The sequence below is a fragment of the Pituophis catenifer genome, unplaced genomic scaffold, assembly GCF_029215685.1.
Source record: "Pituophis catenifer annectens isolate HBS135680 unplaced genomic scaffold, rPitCat1.0.hap2 SCAF_12, whole genome shotgun sequence".
In the NCBI taxonomy this organism is placed as follows: domain Eukaryota; kingdom Metazoa; phylum Chordata; class Lepidosauria; order Squamata; family Colubridae; genus Pituophis; species Pituophis catenifer.
In genome coordinates, this window is record NW_027256892.1 from 25147522 (window position 1) to 25168913 (window position 21392).

The 21392-nt window shown below is 46.1% G+C and overlaps 1 protein-coding gene across 1 annotated transcript; it reads right to left on the bottom strand.

Moving 5' to 3' along the window:
• Nucleotides 1-1375: 1375 nt before the first annotated feature.
• On the bottom strand, nucleotides 1376-9744 carry LOC139323248 (6-pyruvoyl tetrahydrobiopterin synthase-like). The gene is made up of 7 exons (XM_070952526.1): nucleotides 9680-9744; nucleotides 5103-5176; nucleotides 4823-4845; nucleotides 3619-3675; nucleotides 2730-2800; nucleotides 1829-1990; nucleotides 1376-1460 (listed from the first exon to the last, which is right to left on the bottom strand). Exons 1-6 carry the CDS (start codon nucleotides 9742-9744, stop codon nucleotides 1867-1869), a joined length of 414 nt encoding a protein of 137 aa, XP_070808627.1. The 3' UTR covers nucleotides 1376-1460; nucleotides 1829-1866.
• Nucleotides 9745-21392: the final 11648 nt, after the last annotated feature.

A 21392-nucleotide genomic window follows, 5' to 3' on the forward strand; every position in this document is an offset into this window, starting at 1 on the left:
CTATTCTATTCTATTCTATTCTATTCTATTCTATTCTATTCTATTCTATTCTATTCTATTCTTTCTATGGGGTTTGAGACTTAAGAGGGTCTGAGCTCATATACCGTGCAGGTACCCATGCCCTCACTGCCACCCCTTCTTCAAAAAGCATCACAGATGACCAGCTCTCTCCCATTACACCTGGCAGTTATGGGGGTTTTTTGAGTGGGCAAGGGGGCAGCCTTGCATGCAGAAGCCCAGTCCTGTCCTGTTCGTGGATGGCTTCAGAGGGGTCTTCTTCAATAAAACTCGGCTTGTCCTTCTGCCAAAGCTGCTTTGGTAGAAGCTGCTTTGACGGAGTCATTTCCCCTCACCGAGACGATCTGGCGGGAGAAAACGAGTCGTATTGCAAACTGAGAGACGAGGAGGACGTCGTTTTTATGGGAGGATAAGCAATTGGCGCCAGTTTGCTTTGTAAAATCATTTTATTGTGTATGCTTTACAAGGAGGGGGACAAAAAATTTAGGCTGAGATGGAACAAAACCTCATTCGCATGGTACAAAGAAGGAGCTTTCGGCCCCCTAGCGTTGGACAAGGCTTATCAACATGAAAGGAAGGCAGTGCGTAATAAGGCAGAGCTGTGTGGCTAAACAATGCATTGTGGGAGTGAATGTGCAGAAACGCTGGGAAAGTGGTCTTTTGGCCTTAAGCCCCTTCCCACCCCCCCCACCCCCTTAGTCTAGAGAAAAGTAGGATCAGGGGTGACATGACAGCAGTATCCCAATATTTGAGGGGCTGCCCAAAAAAAGGGAGGAGGTCAACTTATTTTCCAAAGCACCGGAAGGCAAGACAACGAATAACAGATGGAAACTGATCAAGGAGAGATTCAACCTGGAAACAAGGAGGAATTTTCTGACAGGGAGAACAATCCACCCATGGAACAGAAGTTGCCTTCGGAAATTGTGGGAGCTTCATCACTGGAAGCTTTTAAGAAGAGACCGGACTGCCATCTGTCAGAAATGGTTTAGGGTGCTTGGGCAGGGGGTTGGACTAGATGACCTCCAATGTCCCTGCCAGCTCTATTCTGATTGACTGATCGATTGACTGCCCAGCTCCTTTGGAATTCATAAGTTCCATTGCCCTTAACATGGTTAGTGTTCAGGTTTGTTTATCCAATACCCCTCAGCCAAAACTCTCGCCCATCAAGCTATCATGTTAATAATCCTGGCATTATAAGACTGCCCAGTTAAATGTGCAGGAAAAGCGTCTTAAAGAAGACTCGTTACAGAACCTTATAAAGAGGAGGGATATTTCACCTCACCTCGCCCCATGCTTTGTAGCCTACTAGGTCCCAATGCTCTGCACCCAACCATCGAGCATGATACATGGTACATGTAGAGATGCGCCTTAGCAAAAGCGACTATTGTAGTTCCTTGAAGCGGTTAAGTTGAACTTGACGGGGTCTTCTTAGGGTTGCCAGGCTGTCAGACAGAGAAGACTTCATTAGTGATTAATAGACACATAGAGATAAAGCACATTTATGCCCCATTCAAAAGAGAGAATAAAAAAAGCTGAGAAAGAAACAGACATGATCACATCATCTCCAGCAACCAACACCTAGATAAGCGGGGATTAACTCCAGACAAACAGAAGGATGCCGTATGCAAAGAAGTACCGAGGAGAAAATGCAAAACTGGCAAGATAAGTTACTGTATATAAACAGAGCAAACCCCACACCCCCTTGCACTGATGATGCTATCTAGTCAGGTAATGAAACATCTGCAAGAAAACAAACCAGACAGCATCAAGAACGCCAAAGAACGCTTACAAATAAGTCTTGGATTCTCACCTTTGGTCCCCATCTTTCATTCGCAAGGGTGGGGCGGTTTAGTTGCCCTTAAAAACAACAAAGCTTTTGTCCGTTTCATAGATCTTCACTTTGTAGAGGCAACCCGCGGGCAGGATTTTTTCCAAGCTGTTCCAGATGTACATGGCCACATTCTCCGACGTGCTAAAGAAGAGCAGAAGGATGGAGGAGAAAAGGGAGCTTAGAATCTGTTCCAGAGAAGCAATTTTAACTCTCAGTTGCTCTACGTCCCTCCTGTTGCTTTTGGCTACTCTTTGGCTACAGGCATCAAGTCCGTTATTTCCAAAGATGGCACCCCGTGGGTATGAGTGGCTTGCAACTACTTGTTATGGCTTGTCAGCCGCTGGCCCCTCCAGCAGCCGAATCGGAGGAGGAGGTGTGGGAGTCAGAGCCAGTATCAGGGAAACCTGAAAGCTCTGAGAGGGAAGAGGGAATGGAGCTGGCAGAGAGAGAAAGGCAGAGCCTGGCCCATCCGTCAGCCCTCAAATGGAGAGTCAACAGCCCCCAGGTCTGGAAGTAGCTGATGAGGAAGAGGAGGAACAGCTGGGTCCAGTGCCTGACACACAGATGCACAGAAGGCAGAGGAGAGGAGAGCAGTGGAAATCTATGGGCTGGTTCTTGGGACGGAAGAGCCACCGCTGCTAGTGAAGCCCCACTCTAGCTCTGAGGATAAAAGGCAGGGGGCAGAGATGAATAGATGTGGCAGACAACTATTCATCTCCCGGATGGACGGACGGACTTGTTACCCTGCTGTGTGAGAGAAACTTTTTTTGCCGGGGCTGCCGGCGCTCCTAATCAAGGAATCTTTTGAGTTAACTTCAGAGGGTTTGTCGTGTTTGGGGAGCTGGGTCAGAACTCCGCTCCATCTTTCCCCAGCTACTACCTTGTGACGTTGGCAAAATAATCCACATCCTCGTCCAGGTTCTTGTGATCGAGAGGGTTGGTGATGGCCATCTGAGGAGAAAAGCATTAAAAAGTGGCGTTTTGTTTTCCCCAAGGTGGACATTTTCTACGTTCAGAGTGTCCCTGCGTTTTTGTATTTACCAGATGAGCTCTTATTTTTGAACTGTCAGACTTACCGTAGCTTGCCAAGTTTCTTATCTCTAAGCTAACTGCGCATGTCTACATTCTTTCACTTTCTTCTAACTTTTCGACAGAAGCACGCAAACAAGATTTCGTTCCGGCATAGAAACATTTTAGCATCTAGCACCAGGCTAGAAAGCGGGAGGTCCTGAGTTCAAGTCCTGAACCCAGCCATGAAAGCCAGCTGGCTTGACTTCGGGACAGTTTCCTCTCTCTCGGCCCAACCCACCTCACAGGGTTGTTGTGGGAAAAACAGGAGGGGGAAGATGCGTTGGAGATGTTTGCTGAGTTATTTGTGAAAATAATAAATGCGGGACGCAAATAAACAAGGTACCTCCATCAGAGGTGGGTTTCAACAGGTTCTGACCAGTTCTGGACAACCGGTAGTGGGAATTTTGAGTAGTTTGGAGAACCGGTAGTAAAAATTCTGACTGCCCCCCCCATCTATTCTCTGCCTCCCAAGTCCCAGCTGATCGGGAGGAAATGGGAATTTTGCAGTATCCTTCCCCTGGAGTGGAGAGGGAATGGAGATTTTACAGCATCCTTCCCCTGGAGTGGGGTGGGAATGGAGATTTTACAGTATCCTTCTCCTGCCATGCCCACCAAGCCACTCCCACCAAGCCATGCCACGCCCACCAAGCCACACCCACAGAACAGGTATTAAAATTTTTTTGAAACCCATCACTGACCTCCATGTATTCATGTAGCTTGCAAGTGTTCATCAACATTCCACTGATGGGGTCAATCTGCATGGGGAAAACTTTTCTTTTAACAGACGGAAAAAGATTCACGGGGGGAACTGCACAACCCCCCAACCCTAAACTAATTGGAAGAACAGTGTCTCTCGGAGACCGTGGCTGTGTGCTTTCTCCCTTACTTTACTTTACTTTTATTTGATTTACATACCGCCCTACTCCCGAAGGACTCAGGGCGATGAACAGCCAACAATAAAATACATACATACAAAATTTAAAAAGCAGAATAAAATCGAATTAAATAGCTTGGCCCAGACAGATTAAAAAACCCCAATCAATTTAAAATCCCTAAATCTCTTTCGTTTTTTATTCCCATGTTATTCCCACATTTACGGCCCATTCAAAAGAGACAATAAAAAAAGCTGAGAAAGAAACAGACAAGATCACATCATCTCCAGCAACCAACACCTAGATAAGCGGGGATTGAGTCCAGACAAACAGAAGGATACCGTATGCAAAGAACTCCCGAGGAGAAAAAGCAAACACCTACCAAAATTGGCAAGGTAAGACATGGGGCTAGTCTCTCTCTCTCATCCCGGCCCACCTCACAGGGTTGTTGTGGAAAGAACAGGAGGAGGAAGTTGCATTGGATATGTTCGCCAAGTTATTTGTAAAAATAATAAATGCATTGCCCTTGTTTATCTTCCACCGGCCAGCACAGGTGGAGCATTTAAAGTCCTCATTATGTGGGGAAAAAACTTCCTTTCTCCCATTTTGGCTCCCCCCCTCCCAATGGAAAAGGTAGAGAAACCCCTTGGGCCTTCAGACCTCCTTCCTCTGCTGTGATGATGATGATGATGATGATGCCACCCAAGGAGCATCCAGAAGAGCGGGGTTGGCAGAACCGCCATAGCTGCTGCTACCTACCACTGGACGCCAGTTCTTAGGGGGGAAAAATGCAAATTTCCTCGGTGCCCGGCGTAGTTGGGGAACAGGCATCAGATGGCTAAAAGGCTGCGACTGGACAATCGAATTAAGCGGTGGAAGTTCTAATTTGGAGACGGCCAAAGGATGCCCAAAAGGGCTGAGCCAAAAGACGCTGGAGCCGATCCAAGGAGAGATGGAGTCTTGCCCAGCTGCTGCCCGTCCTTAAGCCTGGCGCTCCCGAAGGATGGAGAAAACTAAAACCGCTACTCACCTTTCCACGTATAGTGACCGTCACTGCGTGGCAGAGAAGGAAGAGAAAAAAAAAACACGTTATCAGTCATTAGCTGCAATCCTGCTTCGGCACCTCAAGGTGGAAGCAAAATGTCGAAGAAACAGGCGGTGGCAAGAGATTCACCGAGGAATTGCTGCTTTTCCAAGCCTGATTTGTCTTCCCCCTCTTCCCCCCCCCTCCCCGGGGAAATGGGTTCAGGGATTCATGCCCTCAAACAGCCGAGCTGTCCTCCGTTCCGGTCCTCAACCATGCCCAGTACCTTGATAGTTGTGTCCGTGAATGTGATTGCATTTTCCAAAGGTCGACAGGTTTTCATCTTTGCTCAGATATTTGCTGAAAGACAGTGGAGAGGAGGAGGAGAAAGAAAGAATAAACTTGAGGAAGAGAAAACCCAAATGTGCTTTTTTAAAAATTTCTTCCAAGAGGCAACTGGACTTTCTGGTTTTTCTTTGAAGACGTTTCTCTTCTCATCCAAGAAGCTTCCTCGGCTCTGACTGGATGGAGGGGAAGGGAAGGATTTATACTCCATGCAGACAGTTTGGTCATTTGCATTTTCTAAATCCTTCCCTTTCCCACCATCCAGTCAGAAGTGAAGAAGCTTCTTGGATGAGAAGAGAAACGTCTTCAAAGAAAACCTTGTACCGTTATGATTTATATTGATACTGTTTCCTGATTGCTTATTTGTACCCTATGACTATCATTAAGTGTTGTACCTTCTGATTCTTGAAGAATGTATCTTCTCTTTTTATGTACACTGAGAGCTTATGCACCAAAGACAAATTCCTTGTGTGTCCAATCACACTTAATAAAAAAATTCTATTTTATTCTCTTCTAAAAACCAAAAAGTCCATTTGCTTGCTTGGAAAAAAGCAGCTTTCGGACAACCACGACCTGGAGGACTGAGAATCTCCCTAGACGTTTAGAAAGAGAAGGTATTTTTGCAGTGAGCGATCTAATCCTAGCAACTGACCCCAAAGCCAAACCAGTATACCTTTTAAGTACTGAAGATGATGGTTTTTGGAAATGTCATTGACTGGCAGGGTACACAGAAGAAGGTGGGATTTCAAAAAAAAAAATTTTTTAATTTGATTTATATGCCACCCTTCTCCGGAGACTCAGGGCGGCTTACAATGTGCTCAGCAATAGCCTTCATCCTTTTGTATATTTATACAAAGTCAGCTTATTGCCCCCACAAACTGGGTCCTCATTTCACCTACCTTAGAAAGGATGGAAGGCTGAGTCAACCTTGAGCCTGGTGAGATTTGAACTTACAGTAATTGCAGGCAGCTGATGTTAATCACAATGCTTTTAGTCTGCTGAGCCACCAGGCTCATTTGACCCATTGTTTCTTCAGGAACTTGTTTGGATTTCAACTTCCCAGAATTCCCTGGCCAGTTGAAGCCGACACATCTCAGGTGGAGAAACCCTGACCTAGTGAAATAAATTGCAGGTGCCAGGGGTCTCCGTGGACGTTTGAAATGAAAAAAAAGATTTGGAAGTGAGGCTGGGGATAAGGAGGTCACTCTTTATCTTCTGCAGTCACGACATAAGCCTAAAATTGAAAATCAGGCTTCTCAGATGTTACATCTTTTCTATCCTCTACAGAGTGGAGAGTTGGTCTCTGACAGAAAGCCACTTGAAGAGACTAGAAGTATTGAAATGTGGATTTACAGACAGCTGTTATGTATAAACTGGGTTGACAAATTCAGAAATGAGGTGATATGGTGTAACAAGAAGAAGGAAGTCACCTTAGATACCTTCTCAGAAGTCATGTATTAACTCAAGTTTCCCTTAGCTTGTTTCTTTTCAGGTGTTTGGGATCTCCCCACCTAGTTTTAATTCTTCGCTCAGTCAATCTGAATGATCCTAAAGTAAAGGTTCCCCTTGCACATATGTGCTAGCTGTTCCTGACTCTAGGGGACAGTGCTCATCTCCGTTTCAAAGCCGAAGAGCCAGCGTTTTCCGAAGACGTCTCCATGGTCATGTAGCCAGCATGACTAGATGCCAAAGGCGTACGGAACGCTGTTCCCTTCCCACCAAAAGTGGTCCCTATTTTTCTACTTGCATTTTTTTACATGCTTTCGAACTGCTAGGTTGGCAGAAGCTGGGACAAGTCACAGGAGCTCACCCCGTTACGCGGCACTAGGGATTCGAACCGCTGAACTGCCAACCTTTCGATCGACAAACTCAGCGTCTTAGCTGCTGAGCCACCGCGTCCCATGTCTACTTTGCAAACAATTTATGTTCTTCTCTATCATAGGAGAGGACTGGCTGGATAACCATACTGCAAACTGGATCTCTCATCCTACCTGTGTCCGTATGAGGTATATTTTAAATATCTAGCTGATTCTAATCTAGAAAAGATTCTGGACAAGCCTGTTCATCTGAAGCCCTTTCTGGAAGCCCCTCTTGTGTTCCTTTCAGATCTGCCCTGTTTAGGAGTTGTCTTCTGAATAGCTTGAGTCTCCCTCCATGTTAAACTTTAGTTGTGATTGTCTTGTATTTTCCTTCATTGGACAAATGTTCCTTATTTCTTCCCCCCAAGAGGCTAATATCTTTTTTATTACTGGTCCCAGCTCCTGTGCCCTGAATAGCAAGCACGAATCGATGAACATATATATTTCCTTGCCCTTTAAAGACACTATCATTTGGCAACCGCTCCTCGGTTTCATGCTAACTTAGAGGTAGCTCTTCCTTCCTTTTGCCTTCTTTCTGCTTTTCCTTAAAGCTCTTTCTACACTACCTTGTTCCCTTCAAGGTATTTTATACCCATGACTCTTATCCTCTAGAACAGAGGTGCCCACAATGTCAAGACGTGGACTTCAACTCCCAGAATTCCCCAGGTTTTAAAAGTGGCCAAGGTTGGAGACACCTGCCGTAATACATTCTGGCTGGGGAATTCTGGGAGTTGAGGTCCACAGGCAGGGGTGAAATGCTCTCGGTTCGGACCAGATCAGCCAATCCAGTAGCGATGGCGGTGGGTGGTTTGGAGAACCGGTAGCAAAAATCCCTGTCCCCTCCCCCACCTCCCCGCCCATGCCCACCCAATCGTCTGGTCGCCCGCTTGCCGCTTCTTTTAAAAAATGCTTTTAAAGGTTAAAAAAAAGGCTCTGACGATTATTATTATTTAGTTTGGCAAAGATGGTATTTATGGCTAGAGGGAAGGATAGGGCCAACAACATAGGACACTAGGAGAACTTAAATTAAGAAACATAGAACTAGACACATGAGAAGAGTTGTATGATGGTATAAATAAATGGTTAACATGGCTCAAAATGTATAAATATATCAAAGTGAAAGCAAACTAATCTGAAAACACTAAGATAAGGGAAAAATAAGGGAAATAGAAATTAACCACTGATGCGAGAGTTTCTTAAGAGCTAGTCGATAGACTTCTTGTTTCTTTTTTGTTTTAGTACTGTGTTAATGTATATGTGTTTGTATGTATTTGTGTTTTACGTTTGTTTATGTTAATAAAAAATAAAAAAAAATTAAAAAAAAAGGCTCTGACGATCAGGTAGCTCAGCTCTGATTGTCAGAGTCTTTTTTTTTTTCTTTTAAAAGCATTTTTTTTTCACAACCTATTCGGCCGTAAAAAAAATGCTTTTAAAAGTGAAAAAAAAGAGATTGCGCCCCACAGCTGATCCCCCATCCTTCCCGCACGCTGTTCTACTTACCCCATGCCTCTTTTTGGCATGCACTGCGTGTGCGCACACCTTGCATTTAATGTGGCCAACGCTGGACATCCCTCCTCGAGAGAATTTATCCCTATCATTAACTTTCTTCATCCCTCTTGACTTTACTCATTGACTATATCAGTCAATGCATTCAGTCCTGATTTGAGTGTTTCTAGTTTACTGGCTAAGTCACTATTGGGTGGGTTTGCATATCAATCTAAGTCAGAAGCCATCATTTACCAATCACAACATCTAGGCTTGTACAACCTTGTCAGCCCTAATCCCAATGAGCACACAATAGTTTCATGTTCTGCCCCAGTTGGAAAACCACCAGTTTTGCCCATGGAGCCAAGTGCTGATGATAGAGTCATTACTCTTAAACATCTGCATGAAGTGGGTGGAGGAAAACAAGGATTATGCTGTTGCCCAGGGAAATGAAATGATTTTCTCTAGGCTTCTTTCCAGATGTTGGTCTGATTAGTTATTTTCTTTTCAACTATTGTTATGTCAGGTGTGTTGTGGACCAAGTGCCTGTCAGTCTGAATCCTAAAGTCCCACAAGATCTTGAGTTTCTCATTCTCTAAAACCTATTATTATTATTATTATTATTATTATTATTATTATTATTAGTTAATCTTTAGTGAGATTCACAGCCTTTGAGGCTGGTTAATAGCTCAGCAGCTCGAGTCCTAACCAAGGACCTACTAATATTATTACTATTACTATTATATCAGCCTGTAAGGTAGCAGAAGACTCTTGGTTTCACGTAGATGTGCTGTAGCCTTCACAGGAGTTGGAGGAGAAAGACAAGGGGAAGAATGGGATGTAAAATCTACTAGCTCTTATGGAATGAATGTCACGAGTGGACCTCTTCTCTGAAGAGTGTAAAGGAGATACTTAAATATAAATGGTATAGGATCTCCTAGGAGACCTCCAATGTCCCTTCCACCCCTACTGTTCTATGTTCTAAATAGTTGGACACTCCTACCCTTTGATACAAAGTTGGTTGAGGTTTGCCTTTCATCTCTGCTGTGGCTCTTCACCCAAATCCAGCGTTGGGCAGTTCGGATGGTGGCGGAGAAACCCAAAGACAGAAGTACCCTTTGTTTGTGCTATCTTCTCAAGGTTCAGTGCCCCACCCACTCTTGCCAACCCTTACCTTCTCAGTTGGTGGGCAGCTGCAAAAGTTGTAGTGCGGGATAGGAAAATAATCTTGTCTTCCATGTTCCTTTCAGGAGCCCAGGAGATTCACAGGAGAACCTCTCCCCAAAGGCTGGTTAAATAACCCCACCAGTCCTCATGTGACCAAGATCTGAATGCAAAAAGAGCTGGTTTTTAGGAGCGTGATCCTTGTTTATGCCTTCCCCACATTCAGCCGTTAATTCAGCATGTCTCCTCCTCTCCCAATGCAAGGCGAGATACAACTCTAATCTTAAATTTGGGAATTAGCTAAGGTTCGCCAAAGGCAAGGTGGGTTTGGCTGAATTCCTGCTGCATACCAACCTCTCCTAGGGTCTGTTCAACACGAAGCATTTTAAGAGGGCCCGCTTGGCTCCTCTTTGGGCTGAAAAGTTTGAAAAAGGAGGCCGTGTTTTGGGTTTTCTGGATGAAGTCAAAGGCTTCCTTCTGGGATAGGATCACGCACCTTTGTGCTGTCGGAGTATTCTAGGCCAGCGGTCACCAACTGGTGGTCCGTGAGAAGATTTTGGTGGTCCGCAGAAAAACTATTTGCATTTTTTTATATTGCACTAAATCAGAGGTCCTCAAACTACGGCCTCTGGGACGGATACGTGCAATGAACGTTTGTGTTGCTGCAGAGAGTCTCCCCCTTCGGGGTCTTTTTGTGTGGGTCGGAGGGGGGCAGAAATTTTGACTTGGGGTCTGCTTCGGCCTCCTGCTGTGGGACTTTGGGTGAAGGCTGGAGGGAAGCATCTCTGGTGGCAAAGAGCTGGAGGGCCTCGTTCCAGTGGGACTGCATCATGGCTGACCATCTCAGCCCGCTGAGCCTCCAGGCGCCGGTACCTGGCCTTGCATTCCCGCAGGTCTTCCCTCTGCTTGGAAAACCTATGCTCCTAGTCCTCAGTGAGGTGCTTCTGCTGAGCCTCCTTCTTGGTTAGATCCAATTTGAACTGAGTTGTTTTGCCAACTCTTTCTCTTAGCTCCAACAACTGCTTCCTGTTGGGGCCCTAAGGATCCGGGCGAGCATGAGAGGAGCGGGTGGGAGAGGCGAGTAGAGGCTGGTGAGGCGCCCCTTGACATAAGTGACATTGAGTTGGCCATGCCCACCCAGTCACATGACCAGCTAGCCACGCCCAGCCAGTCATTCGGCAAATCATATTAGTGGTCCGCGGAATTTAAAATTATGAATTTAGTGGTCCCTGAGATCCAAAAGGTTGGGGACCCCTGTTCTAGGGAGTGGTGAAATCCAAATTTTTTTACTACCAGTTTGGTGGGCATGGCTTGGTGGGCGTGTCAGGGGAAGGATGCTGCAAAATCTCCATTCCCACCCCATTCTGGGGGGTGGTATTTGCCGGTTCTCCGAACTGCTCAAAATTTCCGCTACCGGTTCTCCAGAACCTGCTGGATTTCACCCCTGATTCTAGGTGGGTCCTGGTACACAGAAAAGACGTTTATTACGCTAGTAATGCCAACAGATGAATATGAATGTTTAGATGGGACACTAGATGAAGTTTTTCGTTCTTGAGAGGCCTTCATTTCTTTGTATGGAGAGTTTATAAAATCAGCTTTTCATTCAACCGCTGTATCTACATGCATTTTCTGTAGCGAGGAAAGAGTGAGGGCATGCAAAATTCTTAATAGTGTTTTGTAGTTTCCTAGGCAACCAGAACGTAGGAAAACCGAGCCAAGTGTTCCTTTTCAAACTTTGAAGGGAGGAAAAATACTCTTCAATATTTCTCACTCAGATGAATAGTTTCTCCGTATCTCAGGCACCCTTGGTATTGGCCTTGGAAAAAAATCCCGCTCCGTAATCTCTTCCGAGAAAGCTTCATCTCGTGAGGAATGCTAGGCACCAGAAACTGAAGGAGATTCATGGAGGAACTTAGTAAGCTCATTGAGACTAACCAATTAGATCTGAGCTGGTTTTCGGTTGGAAAAAATAATCTCCCTTAGTCTAAGGATCTCTTGTGGCATTGTTAGCAAAATGGTCTACTCTAGAAGAAGTGACAGGGAGGATTCTTTAAATCTAAAAGCAACGAATAGCAGCAACAATAGCACTTAGACTTACATACCGTTCCATAATGCTTTACGGCACTCTCCGAGAGGTTTACAGAGTCAACGTATTGCCCCCCAACAAGTTTACCTAACTCGGAAGGATATAAATTTTGTCAGCTTTGAGCCGGTCAGGATCGAACTCCTGGCAATGGGCAGAATTAACCTGCAATACTGCATTCTAACCACTGCGCCACCACGGCTGGAAGAGAACTGGACAGGTGCTACCATAGTGCAGTTTCCTCATGCCACAGATTGGGGAGACCGAGGTGCTGGAGATGGAAATAAGAAACCTTGGAAGTTTCATTTTTGGCTACGGTGACAGGTTATGGGTCAAGTAATAAACAGAGAGTTCCTTAGGCTGTCTTCTCTGCAGGCCTGGCAAGGTTCATTCTGGCCAGGAACCGGTTGTTGATTCTTCTTGGCCTTTGAAAGTAGACGCTTACAAAATAATCATTTCTCTAGCCAAGAGACTATGCAGAAGAATTTCATGCCGCTTGTTCTTTTTCCTGCCCTTGTTACAGTCTTGGACTTCATTTATTAATCACATTTGTATGACTGCCCATCACGGAAAGTGATTTACAACACAAGCAGTGTCACGAGGGCCCAAGGACAGAGTGGATTGTGGAGTATTGGACCGCAGGATGGATTAAAAAACAAAACAAAACTACCTCTTTAACATCAGCCAGAGGCCCACTTCATGAAGACACATGATTAAAAAAAACAGAAGGATGGATAGGGAGTTTTGTCTGGGTCTAGGACAGTGATGGCTAACCTTTTTGCCGTTGTGTGCCAAACGTGGGAGGAGCACGGGGGGGGTTGTGTGTGTGCATGCCCACACCCATAATTCAATGCCCCCCGCCCCCCCATGCATGTGTGCGCAACCCCCCCGTGCTCCCCCCATTTTTGGCACGCGATGGCACGGTGGTCCCAGTTGGAACCTGAGGAGGGCAAAAACAGCCTTCCCCACCATCCCGAGGCCTTCCCGAGGCCGGAAACGGCCCCTTTCCCGACTTCCGGTGGGCCCAGAAGGCCCAAAAATTAATTGGCTAGCGCGTGCATGCGTGCTGGAGCTGAGCTAGGGCAATGCTCGCGTGCCCACAGATATGGCTCCGTGTGCCACCTGTGGCACATGTGCCATAGGTTCACCATCACGGGTCTAGGACAACTCACCAGGGTGTGTGTGTGGGGACACTCACCGTGGAATGGGAGCTCCGCTAATATCGAAGAAGTGGTGGAATAGAATCATTAAAAGAAAGGATGCCAAAGGAGGGACAAAATGAAACGTGAATGACAAAAATTAAAACAACCTTTCGATTATTTTAAATAATTAAACTGAATTTTGAATTGTCCCACGGTTGAGTTGCCCCATCCCATCCTGCCTTGCCTACCTTGGGAAGTCCCAGGCTTGAAAAAGCAGGAGAACCCGTTGTGCTAATGGGGAAAGAAGGAAATGTTGAGCAAGCAGACAGGTCCTGTTCCAAGTCCTTTGGAGAACCTCCGGGATGAAGGTGTCGAGGAGCCCCGTTTCAACCATTCGAGACAACGGTCCTCCTCAATTCCAAGTTGTAGTTAAAACCAAACGGGGTTTGGTTTCCAATTTTTTTTGCCCAAACATTTGGAAACAGAACCCCAAAACCTCATTGATTAAAGATTACATAGCGCAGTGATGGTGAACCTTTTCGCCACCGAGTGGCCAAACGGGCACGCGTGTGCATGTTATGTGCACCGGAATCCCAAAGACCAGCTGGCTGGCATGCACATGCCTGCTTTGGGGCTGTTTTTTGGGTGGTTTTCAGGCCATTTTTCAGGCCCTTTTTGACCCAAAAACAGCCTGAAAAATGCCCCCCAAAACAGCTCAGAAGTGGACCGAAAAACGGCCTGATTTTTGGCCTTTTTCAGGCTGTTTTCAGGTGCTCCAGTGCCTGTGAAGACTGCTGGAAACCAGAAGGGCAGCTGGTGACGGCATGCATGCCCACAGAGAGGGTTCTGCGGGCCACATCTGGCACGCGTGCCATAGGTTCGCCATCACGGATATAGCATCTACCGTCATGGACACACACCCAGAGTATGAAAACTCGGGGGAAGCCTAGTAGATGTTTGAACTAGGCCCGTGTTGGCGAACCTATGGCACGGGTGCCACAGGTGCCACACAGAGCCATGTTGCCTGGCACGCCAGCTCAGCTCCGGCGCGCATGTGCGCACCAGCCAACTGATTTTCGGGCCTTCTGGGTCCACCAGAAGAAGGGAAACAGGCTGTTTCCTGCCTCCGGAGGGCCTGGGGGAAGGGTGTGGAAGAGCCGTTTTTCTTTCTCACTCCAGATCCTCCAGATCCTCTCCATGCATCTGGGGAGGGCGAAAACAGCCTTCCCCACCTCCTCGGAGGCCCTCCGGAGGCCTGAAACAGCCCGTTTTCCAACTCCCCAGATGCATAGACAGGATCTGGAGCCAGGTGAGAAAGAAACACGGGCCTATTGGGCTATCACATGCCAGGAGGGGGGAGAGGGGGTCGCGTGCACATGGTCGGGGCACATAGAATTATGGGTGTGGGCATGCGCACACACGAACCTTCCCTGCCCCCCCTCCCCTTCCTGGCACACGATAGCAAAAAGGTTAGCCATCACTTCCCAGCTTGGGAGCGCATTGCCACCCAGCTGAATCCCAGTAATGTGTGTTTGTTGGGGTAGGAGTGATTGCTGGTGAAGAGAGAGAGAGAGAGAGAGAGAGAGAGATCTTCATGATGGGAGGATGAGCGCGGAGGGAGGTTGCCTTTGAAGCTGCGTTTGAGCAACATGGGAGGGGGAATTGAGCAAGGAGGAGAAGCAGCAAAGGAGGAGGATTGGCAGCTGGCAATCCCGGGATCCAGCCAATCTAGGGCCTCCGTGTGTGTTGGTGTTGACCTAGATTTTTGCAATACGGCTTCTTCGCTGTTTACCTTTCTGGTCACACTCCCCGTTGTGAGAAAGAGGCCGAACCTCTGGAGGAAAACTCGTTCATTCATTTGCTCCTTTGGCTCGTGGGGGTAGGGGGAATCTCTGCCCACCCACGCCTGAAATCGAGCATCTTCCTGTGGTTTAAAAAGCAAGTCATGAACCCCCTTCTCATTCCCATCTGGCAGCAGTGAATTTTACGCTAGCACAAACTGGCAGCGGTGGGTAGGTGAGGGGATGAGCCTTGCCTGAAGGCACAGCCTGCAGATTGAGGAGCATCGCTGTAACCCCTGCCTGCCAGGAGGTAGCTTTGCAGGAGGCATCTCTGTGAAGGCAGAACTACAAGGATCAGTTGCAAAAAAAGGAAAAGAAGGGGAAAAAAAAAACTGGGAGCAATCCCTGGGTATGTTGAGCTGACTTTGTTGAGGTCCCATGTTGAGCTGACTTTGGAGATAGGAAAGGATGGAGGGAATCAGTAAAGGGAGAAATAGAATAGAGTAGAGTAGAGTAGAGTAGAGTAGAGTAGAGTAGAGTAGGATGGGATGGGATGGGATGGGATGGGATGGGATGGGATGGGATGGGATGGGATGCAGAATAGAATAGAATAGAATAGAATAGAATAGAATAGAATAGAATAGAATAGAATAGAATAGAATAGAATAGAATAGAATAGAATAGAATAGAATAGAATAGAATACAAAACAAAACAAAACAAGAATTAGAATAGAATAAAATAAGGAATAGAATAGAAATAAAATAGAACAGAATAGAATAGTTGGAAGGGACACCTGACTAGATGGCTCAGTGGCCACCTAGAGAGTCTCAACATCTTTATATGGTGGTGACCAAACTTGGACAAGAGTTCATAGACTTGGGATGCAAGAGACAGAAACTCCTCATAACCCCGCCTCGGTTGGCTATAAATAGGGCCAAGAGAAACTTGGCTAGGTGTTCAAAACGCTGTTATCCTTCCTTGTCCCAATGCAGAAGAGATTCCTGCCATCCTTGCTCTGCCAGTTCCTTGGCCTTCCCTGGTTTGAAGGGATGGCACAATCTTGGTAGCCTGTTCAAGTTTCTCTCTGCTTCACCTGCTACTAAACGAAATCAAGGCGGGGTTACTTTGACTTTCTTCCTTTCTCATTCTTAAGACTTATGGCTTACTACTCCTTCCTTGCTTCATCCCTGAAACTCTTCTAGAAATTATTCTTCTGTCTGCTCCAAAGCTGTGATTGCTCACTTCGTTGGAACTCTGAGCTGCAAGCATGCTGTCTCTGATTTTGATCTGCGAGCAGAAAGACAGGCATACACACACAAGAGAACCACAACTAATGTGGGATGTGGCTTAAAGCCAGTGTGTGCTCACAAGCAGCTTCTCTTACTTGGGTAAACAAATCGGAGCTTACTCTCTGTCCATCTCCTCCTTAAAAGGTGAAGGTTCCCCTCACACATATGTGCTAGTCGTTCCCGACTTTTGGGGAGGGTACTCATCTCTGTTTCAAGGCCGAAGAGCCAGCGCTGTCCGAAGACGTCTCCGTGGTCATGTGGCCGGCATGACTCAATGCCAAAGGCGCACGGAACGCTGTTCCCTTCCCACCAAAGGTGGTCCCTATTTTTCTACTTTCATTTTTTTTTACGTGCTTTCAAACTGCTCGGTTGGCAGAAGCTGGGACAAGTCACGGGAGCTCACCCCGTTATGCGGCACTAGGGATTCGAACCGCCGAACTGCCGACCTTTCGATCGACAAGCTCAGCGTTTTAGCCACTGAGCCACTGCACCCTTAAATTCCACTTGGGGCATGTTAAACTCTCTGAGCTGCGGACGGCCTCATCATCCCAAGGGTGAAATTCAAATTTTTGTCATCCAAGATACATAACACCCCTGGCTAACTGGATTCGGTGCCTCCATTCCTGGTCGTGTGCGCCGAGCAGGGAAACCCAGCTCTCTTTCCATAATTCATGCCTGAACGTTGTAAATAGAAAAGGAAGGATTTAAACATTTATGTTCTTGCTTTCTGGGAAAAAGTCCCATTCACGAGCGCTCTCCCGGAGAAATATAAATCAGGGGGGAAAAAAAAGAGAAGAGCAAGGAAAGGAAAGCTAATGCCGGATCCTAAAACGGCATCCTGAGAAGAACGGCAAGCCTTTTGCGAACCCCAATCCTGGTGTCCTTTGCAGAGTTTTGCGACCGTGTATTTCTTCCGTGGTTCAAGTGTCAGTTTCATAGAGTCTTTGAAAAGTGGGCTCTTCAATTCCAGCGCCCGCAGACGTTTTTCTAGCAAAGTGCCAACAAAGAAAATATGGCGAGAGGAACAGGCCTGTTCGTGTTTTGTTATCTTGGCTGCTGCAGATTTTGGGCTCCTAGTGCCAGGGTGCTTGAAAAATGCCACAATTTCTGATCTTCAGTTTACTGGCGAGTGACTAATTGGAGCCAGCTGACTGCGACAGAGGCCTCCCAAATTAAACACGGGCGCTCCAGACAAAATGAGATGGATGGGATGACTCAGCGCGGATTTGATCCCCGGACGAGATGCTTCCGACTTGCATATCACACAGAGACACGCGGTTTAGAACAAAACGTCTTAGCCCAATCGGGAGTCTTTTTGGCATGTTGAAAGGCGTTTCCCAGAATTCCCCAGCCAGCATGGCCATCGGGGGTTGAAGGATGATGGGAAATATGTTCTAGCGCAATGTTTTTCAGACTTGGCCGCTTTAAGACGTGTGGACTTCAACTCCCAGAATTCCACAGCCAGCCCTTTCCCCATGCTGGCTGGGGAATTCTGGGAGTTGAAGCCCACATCAGAGGTGGGTTTCAGCAGGTTCTGACCAGTTCTGGAGAACCGGTAGTAAAAATTCTGATTGGCCTCACCCCCATCTATTCTCTGCCTCCAAAGTCCCAGCTGATCGGGAGGAAATGGGGATTTTGCAGTCACCTTCCCCTGGAGTGGGGATGGAATGGAGATTTTACAGTATCCTTCCCCTGCCACGCCCACCAAGCCATGCCATGCCACGCCCACCAAGCCACACCCCCAGAACTGGTAGTAAAAAAATTTGAAACCATCACTGGTCCACATGTCTTAAAAATAGCCAAGATTGAGAAACTTAGTGGTAACTTCTGGGAGTGAGGCTCTACAGCCTCCTTGGCATCTATTGAAAAATGTTGCATATTTACTTACTTACTTACTTACTTACTTACTTACTTACTTACTTACTTACTTATTTATTTATTTATTTATTTATTTATTTATTTATTTATTATATTTCTATACCGCCTTTCTCCCGTAGGACTCAAGGTGGTGTACAGTCAAGAAAAATATAGATACACAAACATACGAAAATTGGAAGCCAAACCGTCAACCATCTCCTCTAAACTCTACCTCTGCTGTTTCCAAGTGTATTTCTCAAACTATTTACAAACCTTATCAATGTTTTGCAGAGTGGACCTTGGACAACGAACAGAAAAGGACAAAGGCAAATCTAAGCCAGCGAACAATTTCAAAATTAGACTAGGAGCAAACAAAAAAAGGAAAAAAGTTTCTCATTTCATTCAAAGACTTTTGGAGAGATGGCCTCGTTTGCTAAAAGATTTATTAAAAGTTTTAAAAAACTCAGTTGGACAAATTTGTGGGCGAGGTGATTCAGCAGCTTGTCATCTGGGCAGGGATGGTCTGATTGTGGGAGGGGGCTATCGTCATGCTTTGTGGCAGGAGATGGTCAAAAACGGGACATTAGAGCCCCTGAGCCTGGAAAGAGGCCTTGGAACCACTTAAAGACTAACTTCAATGTACAATCGAGGACATCAGGTGTCAGAAAGGAGTGGTTTGTCGTTTGCAAAAACTGGGGAATTCTGGGACTTGAAGTCCACACCTCTAACAGTGGCCAACTTTGAGAAACCCTGATCTCAATCAAGCCTGCTGGTTTGAATGCTAGCGCTGTCCAAATCAAGGCAGTTGCTTCAAAGGAAACGATGCACAGGATGGGAGAATTAGGGGTCCTTGGTGCTCTCTGAGCTTGGTTGTTTTCTTGCTAATGTTTCTAGGACATCATCAGTCCTAGAAGGGAGTGGGGTTTGCTCTGAGTTTATATTCTAGTGGTTTGTCCTGTCTGTGATAATTGGGTGGTCTTAGCGGTTCTTTGGTTGGGCTATTTAATGTTGGCTTGTTTGGCAGTTTCTTGTTTGGGGTACTGGTTACTTGATTGTTGGTCTGATGTTAATCTCGGAGTTCATCTATGTTCATCTGGGCACTGATTGCTGGTGGAGAAGTGCTTTGGTCTCCCCCCCCTCTTTTTGACTTATTGTCTTGTCTTGCATAGTCTTATGTAGATATTGTTAATGTCTAGGAGTCTGTTGAAGGCTAATTGTCCAGAGTTCTTGGCTTCTAGACCAGTGTTTCTCAACCTTGGATTCTGGGAGTTGAAGTCCACCCATCTTCAAGCTTCCAAGGTTGAGAAACACTGCTCTAGACATTCCCCAACGTTTTTGGGCTTGGCTTGGTCTAGGATGGTCCCAGTTTCCCAATTGAAACTATGCTTAAGTTTGTCCATAGGTTGTGAAATTGAAGAGTTTTCATCATGTCTTTTTTTCTTCTTCTTCTATTATTATAATTTTTTATTATAATTTTTTTCTTTAAAAACGAGGACCAAAAAAACTTTCCATTTTACAACAGTTCCATATCGGTGTATATCCACCATTTATATTTCCACACCCCCCCTACATATTTCACATATTTATATTTGTGGTTCCCTTATTCCTTACATATTGTATATACTTTGTTGTTAGTTGCGAAGTCATGTCCGACCCATCGCGACCCCATGGACAACGTTCCTCCAGGCCTTCCTGTCCTCTACCATCCTCTGGAGTCCATTGAAGATCACGGCGACTGCTTCAGTGACTCCATCCAGCCACCTCCTTCTCTGCCGTCCCCTTCTTCTTTTGCCCTCAATCTTTCCCAGCATTAGGCTCTTCTCCAGGGAGTCCTTCCTTGTCATTAGGTGGCCAAAGTATTGTATATCCTACTCCTTACTTATTATACGTACTATTATATCAACATATTACTTTACATACAATCGTCATGTCTCTTGACTGCTAGTTAGTTGTTCATAGCTGCGTCCTGCCAGTTTTCTGCCTGTTTGTTCTACTACATTGTGGCCTTTGCAGTCATTAGCTTGTTGTAAGGATATAGAGTAGGAGAACGGGAGAATTAAAATGAACAATAGCCAGGTTCACTTTCAGAAACAGAAAAGTGTTCTGGAGCAGAACCAGTTCATTGATGAGCCACTGACACGAAAGGAAGGGCCATTGGAGTTAAGGCACATCCTGTCAGCACTTCAAACTACATTTGTTCCAGTGCTGACATAAGGAGGAGAAGAGGGGGCACCTGGCAAGAGGACGCTTGACTTTTCACCTACTTATTTTCCCTGAAGATAATATCCCCTAGGAGATGGGTTGGGAGGGGGGACATTCCTGGGAGCTGAAGTAGTAGATATGGGGAGAGTGCTTTGGAAGATGGCCAATGAGACTCAGAGAATTGGGGAACGGAAAGGGAAGGTTTGGGGTCAGGAAGTCAGTGTTGGCTTCGACATAATCGGGGACAGATTGTCGTGCTTAATAAATGAAAGATTTCGACAAAGACTATCTGTTTGGAAAATGCAATTTATTTGAGACGACATCAAAACCTGACACATCCCACAAGTCGTTGCAGTTATGGAAGCCTTCATTAAAATGGGCCCAGTGTTCAGCTGGGGCAATAAAATGCAGTTGTTATTCGGCAAAGTTTAGATGCATGTCAACATCGAGTGGGTGGGCCGGGGAGGTGGTGGGTATGCGTGTTCTGGCTGAAACTGGTTTGCAGAGTCATTAGCAAAAAAAAGCAGGGAGCAGCCTCGGGGAGAGGAAAGTCATTTCTGTGCATTTGAACGGAGGAATAATTCAAAAGGGGAGAAGGGGTGGGGGGGATTTGTTAGTTCTGATTGTTTTTCTCCGTGACCTTGAGAAATTTACAACGTGGGTGAAACCGGGCTCCGGATATGTCTTCCTTTTTTTCTAACCAACTGGTTTGGTTGGACTTTTGGAACGAGAGTTCTCTAGATGTTTTTGGGTTACGATTTTTCCTAAATTGGAGGATGACTCATGAGAAGTGTAGGCCAACGCAATTGGAACAAGGTCGGAACAAGGCCAGAGTGTCCCAACTTTGGCCACTGTAAACCGTGTGGATTTCAACTCCCAGAATTCCCCAGCTGGAGTTGAAGTCCACACACTTTAAGAGTTGCAAGGTTGAAAAGCACGGCACTGGATTGTAAATAAGATGAGAACTTAAGCTTAGGAGGATCCAATGTTCAGCTAGAGAAGGTCCCAGGTTCTGGCTAACCATCTGTCTCCTTTGCTGGCCTGGGAATTCTCGGAGTTAAAGTCCACACAACTTCAAATCGCCACAGCTGAGAAACACCGCCCTAGAGACTGAAGTTGGTCCTACCATCATTCCCCCTCCCTCTATACCCCCCCCCAAACCGGACACCACAATTGCACCAGATCTTATGAATGTATTTTATTGGCTTTGGAAAGCACAGTGGAGTTTCAAAATACATTTCCCAAAGATACAGTATGTACAAAAAAAAACATCAGTAACACGCACAGAACATTTTGGAAGTCCAACCTTGGGACTCCCGAGCTTCCAAAATCCCTTCTTCTCGTCTGTTTCTTCTGACCTCCTCCAAT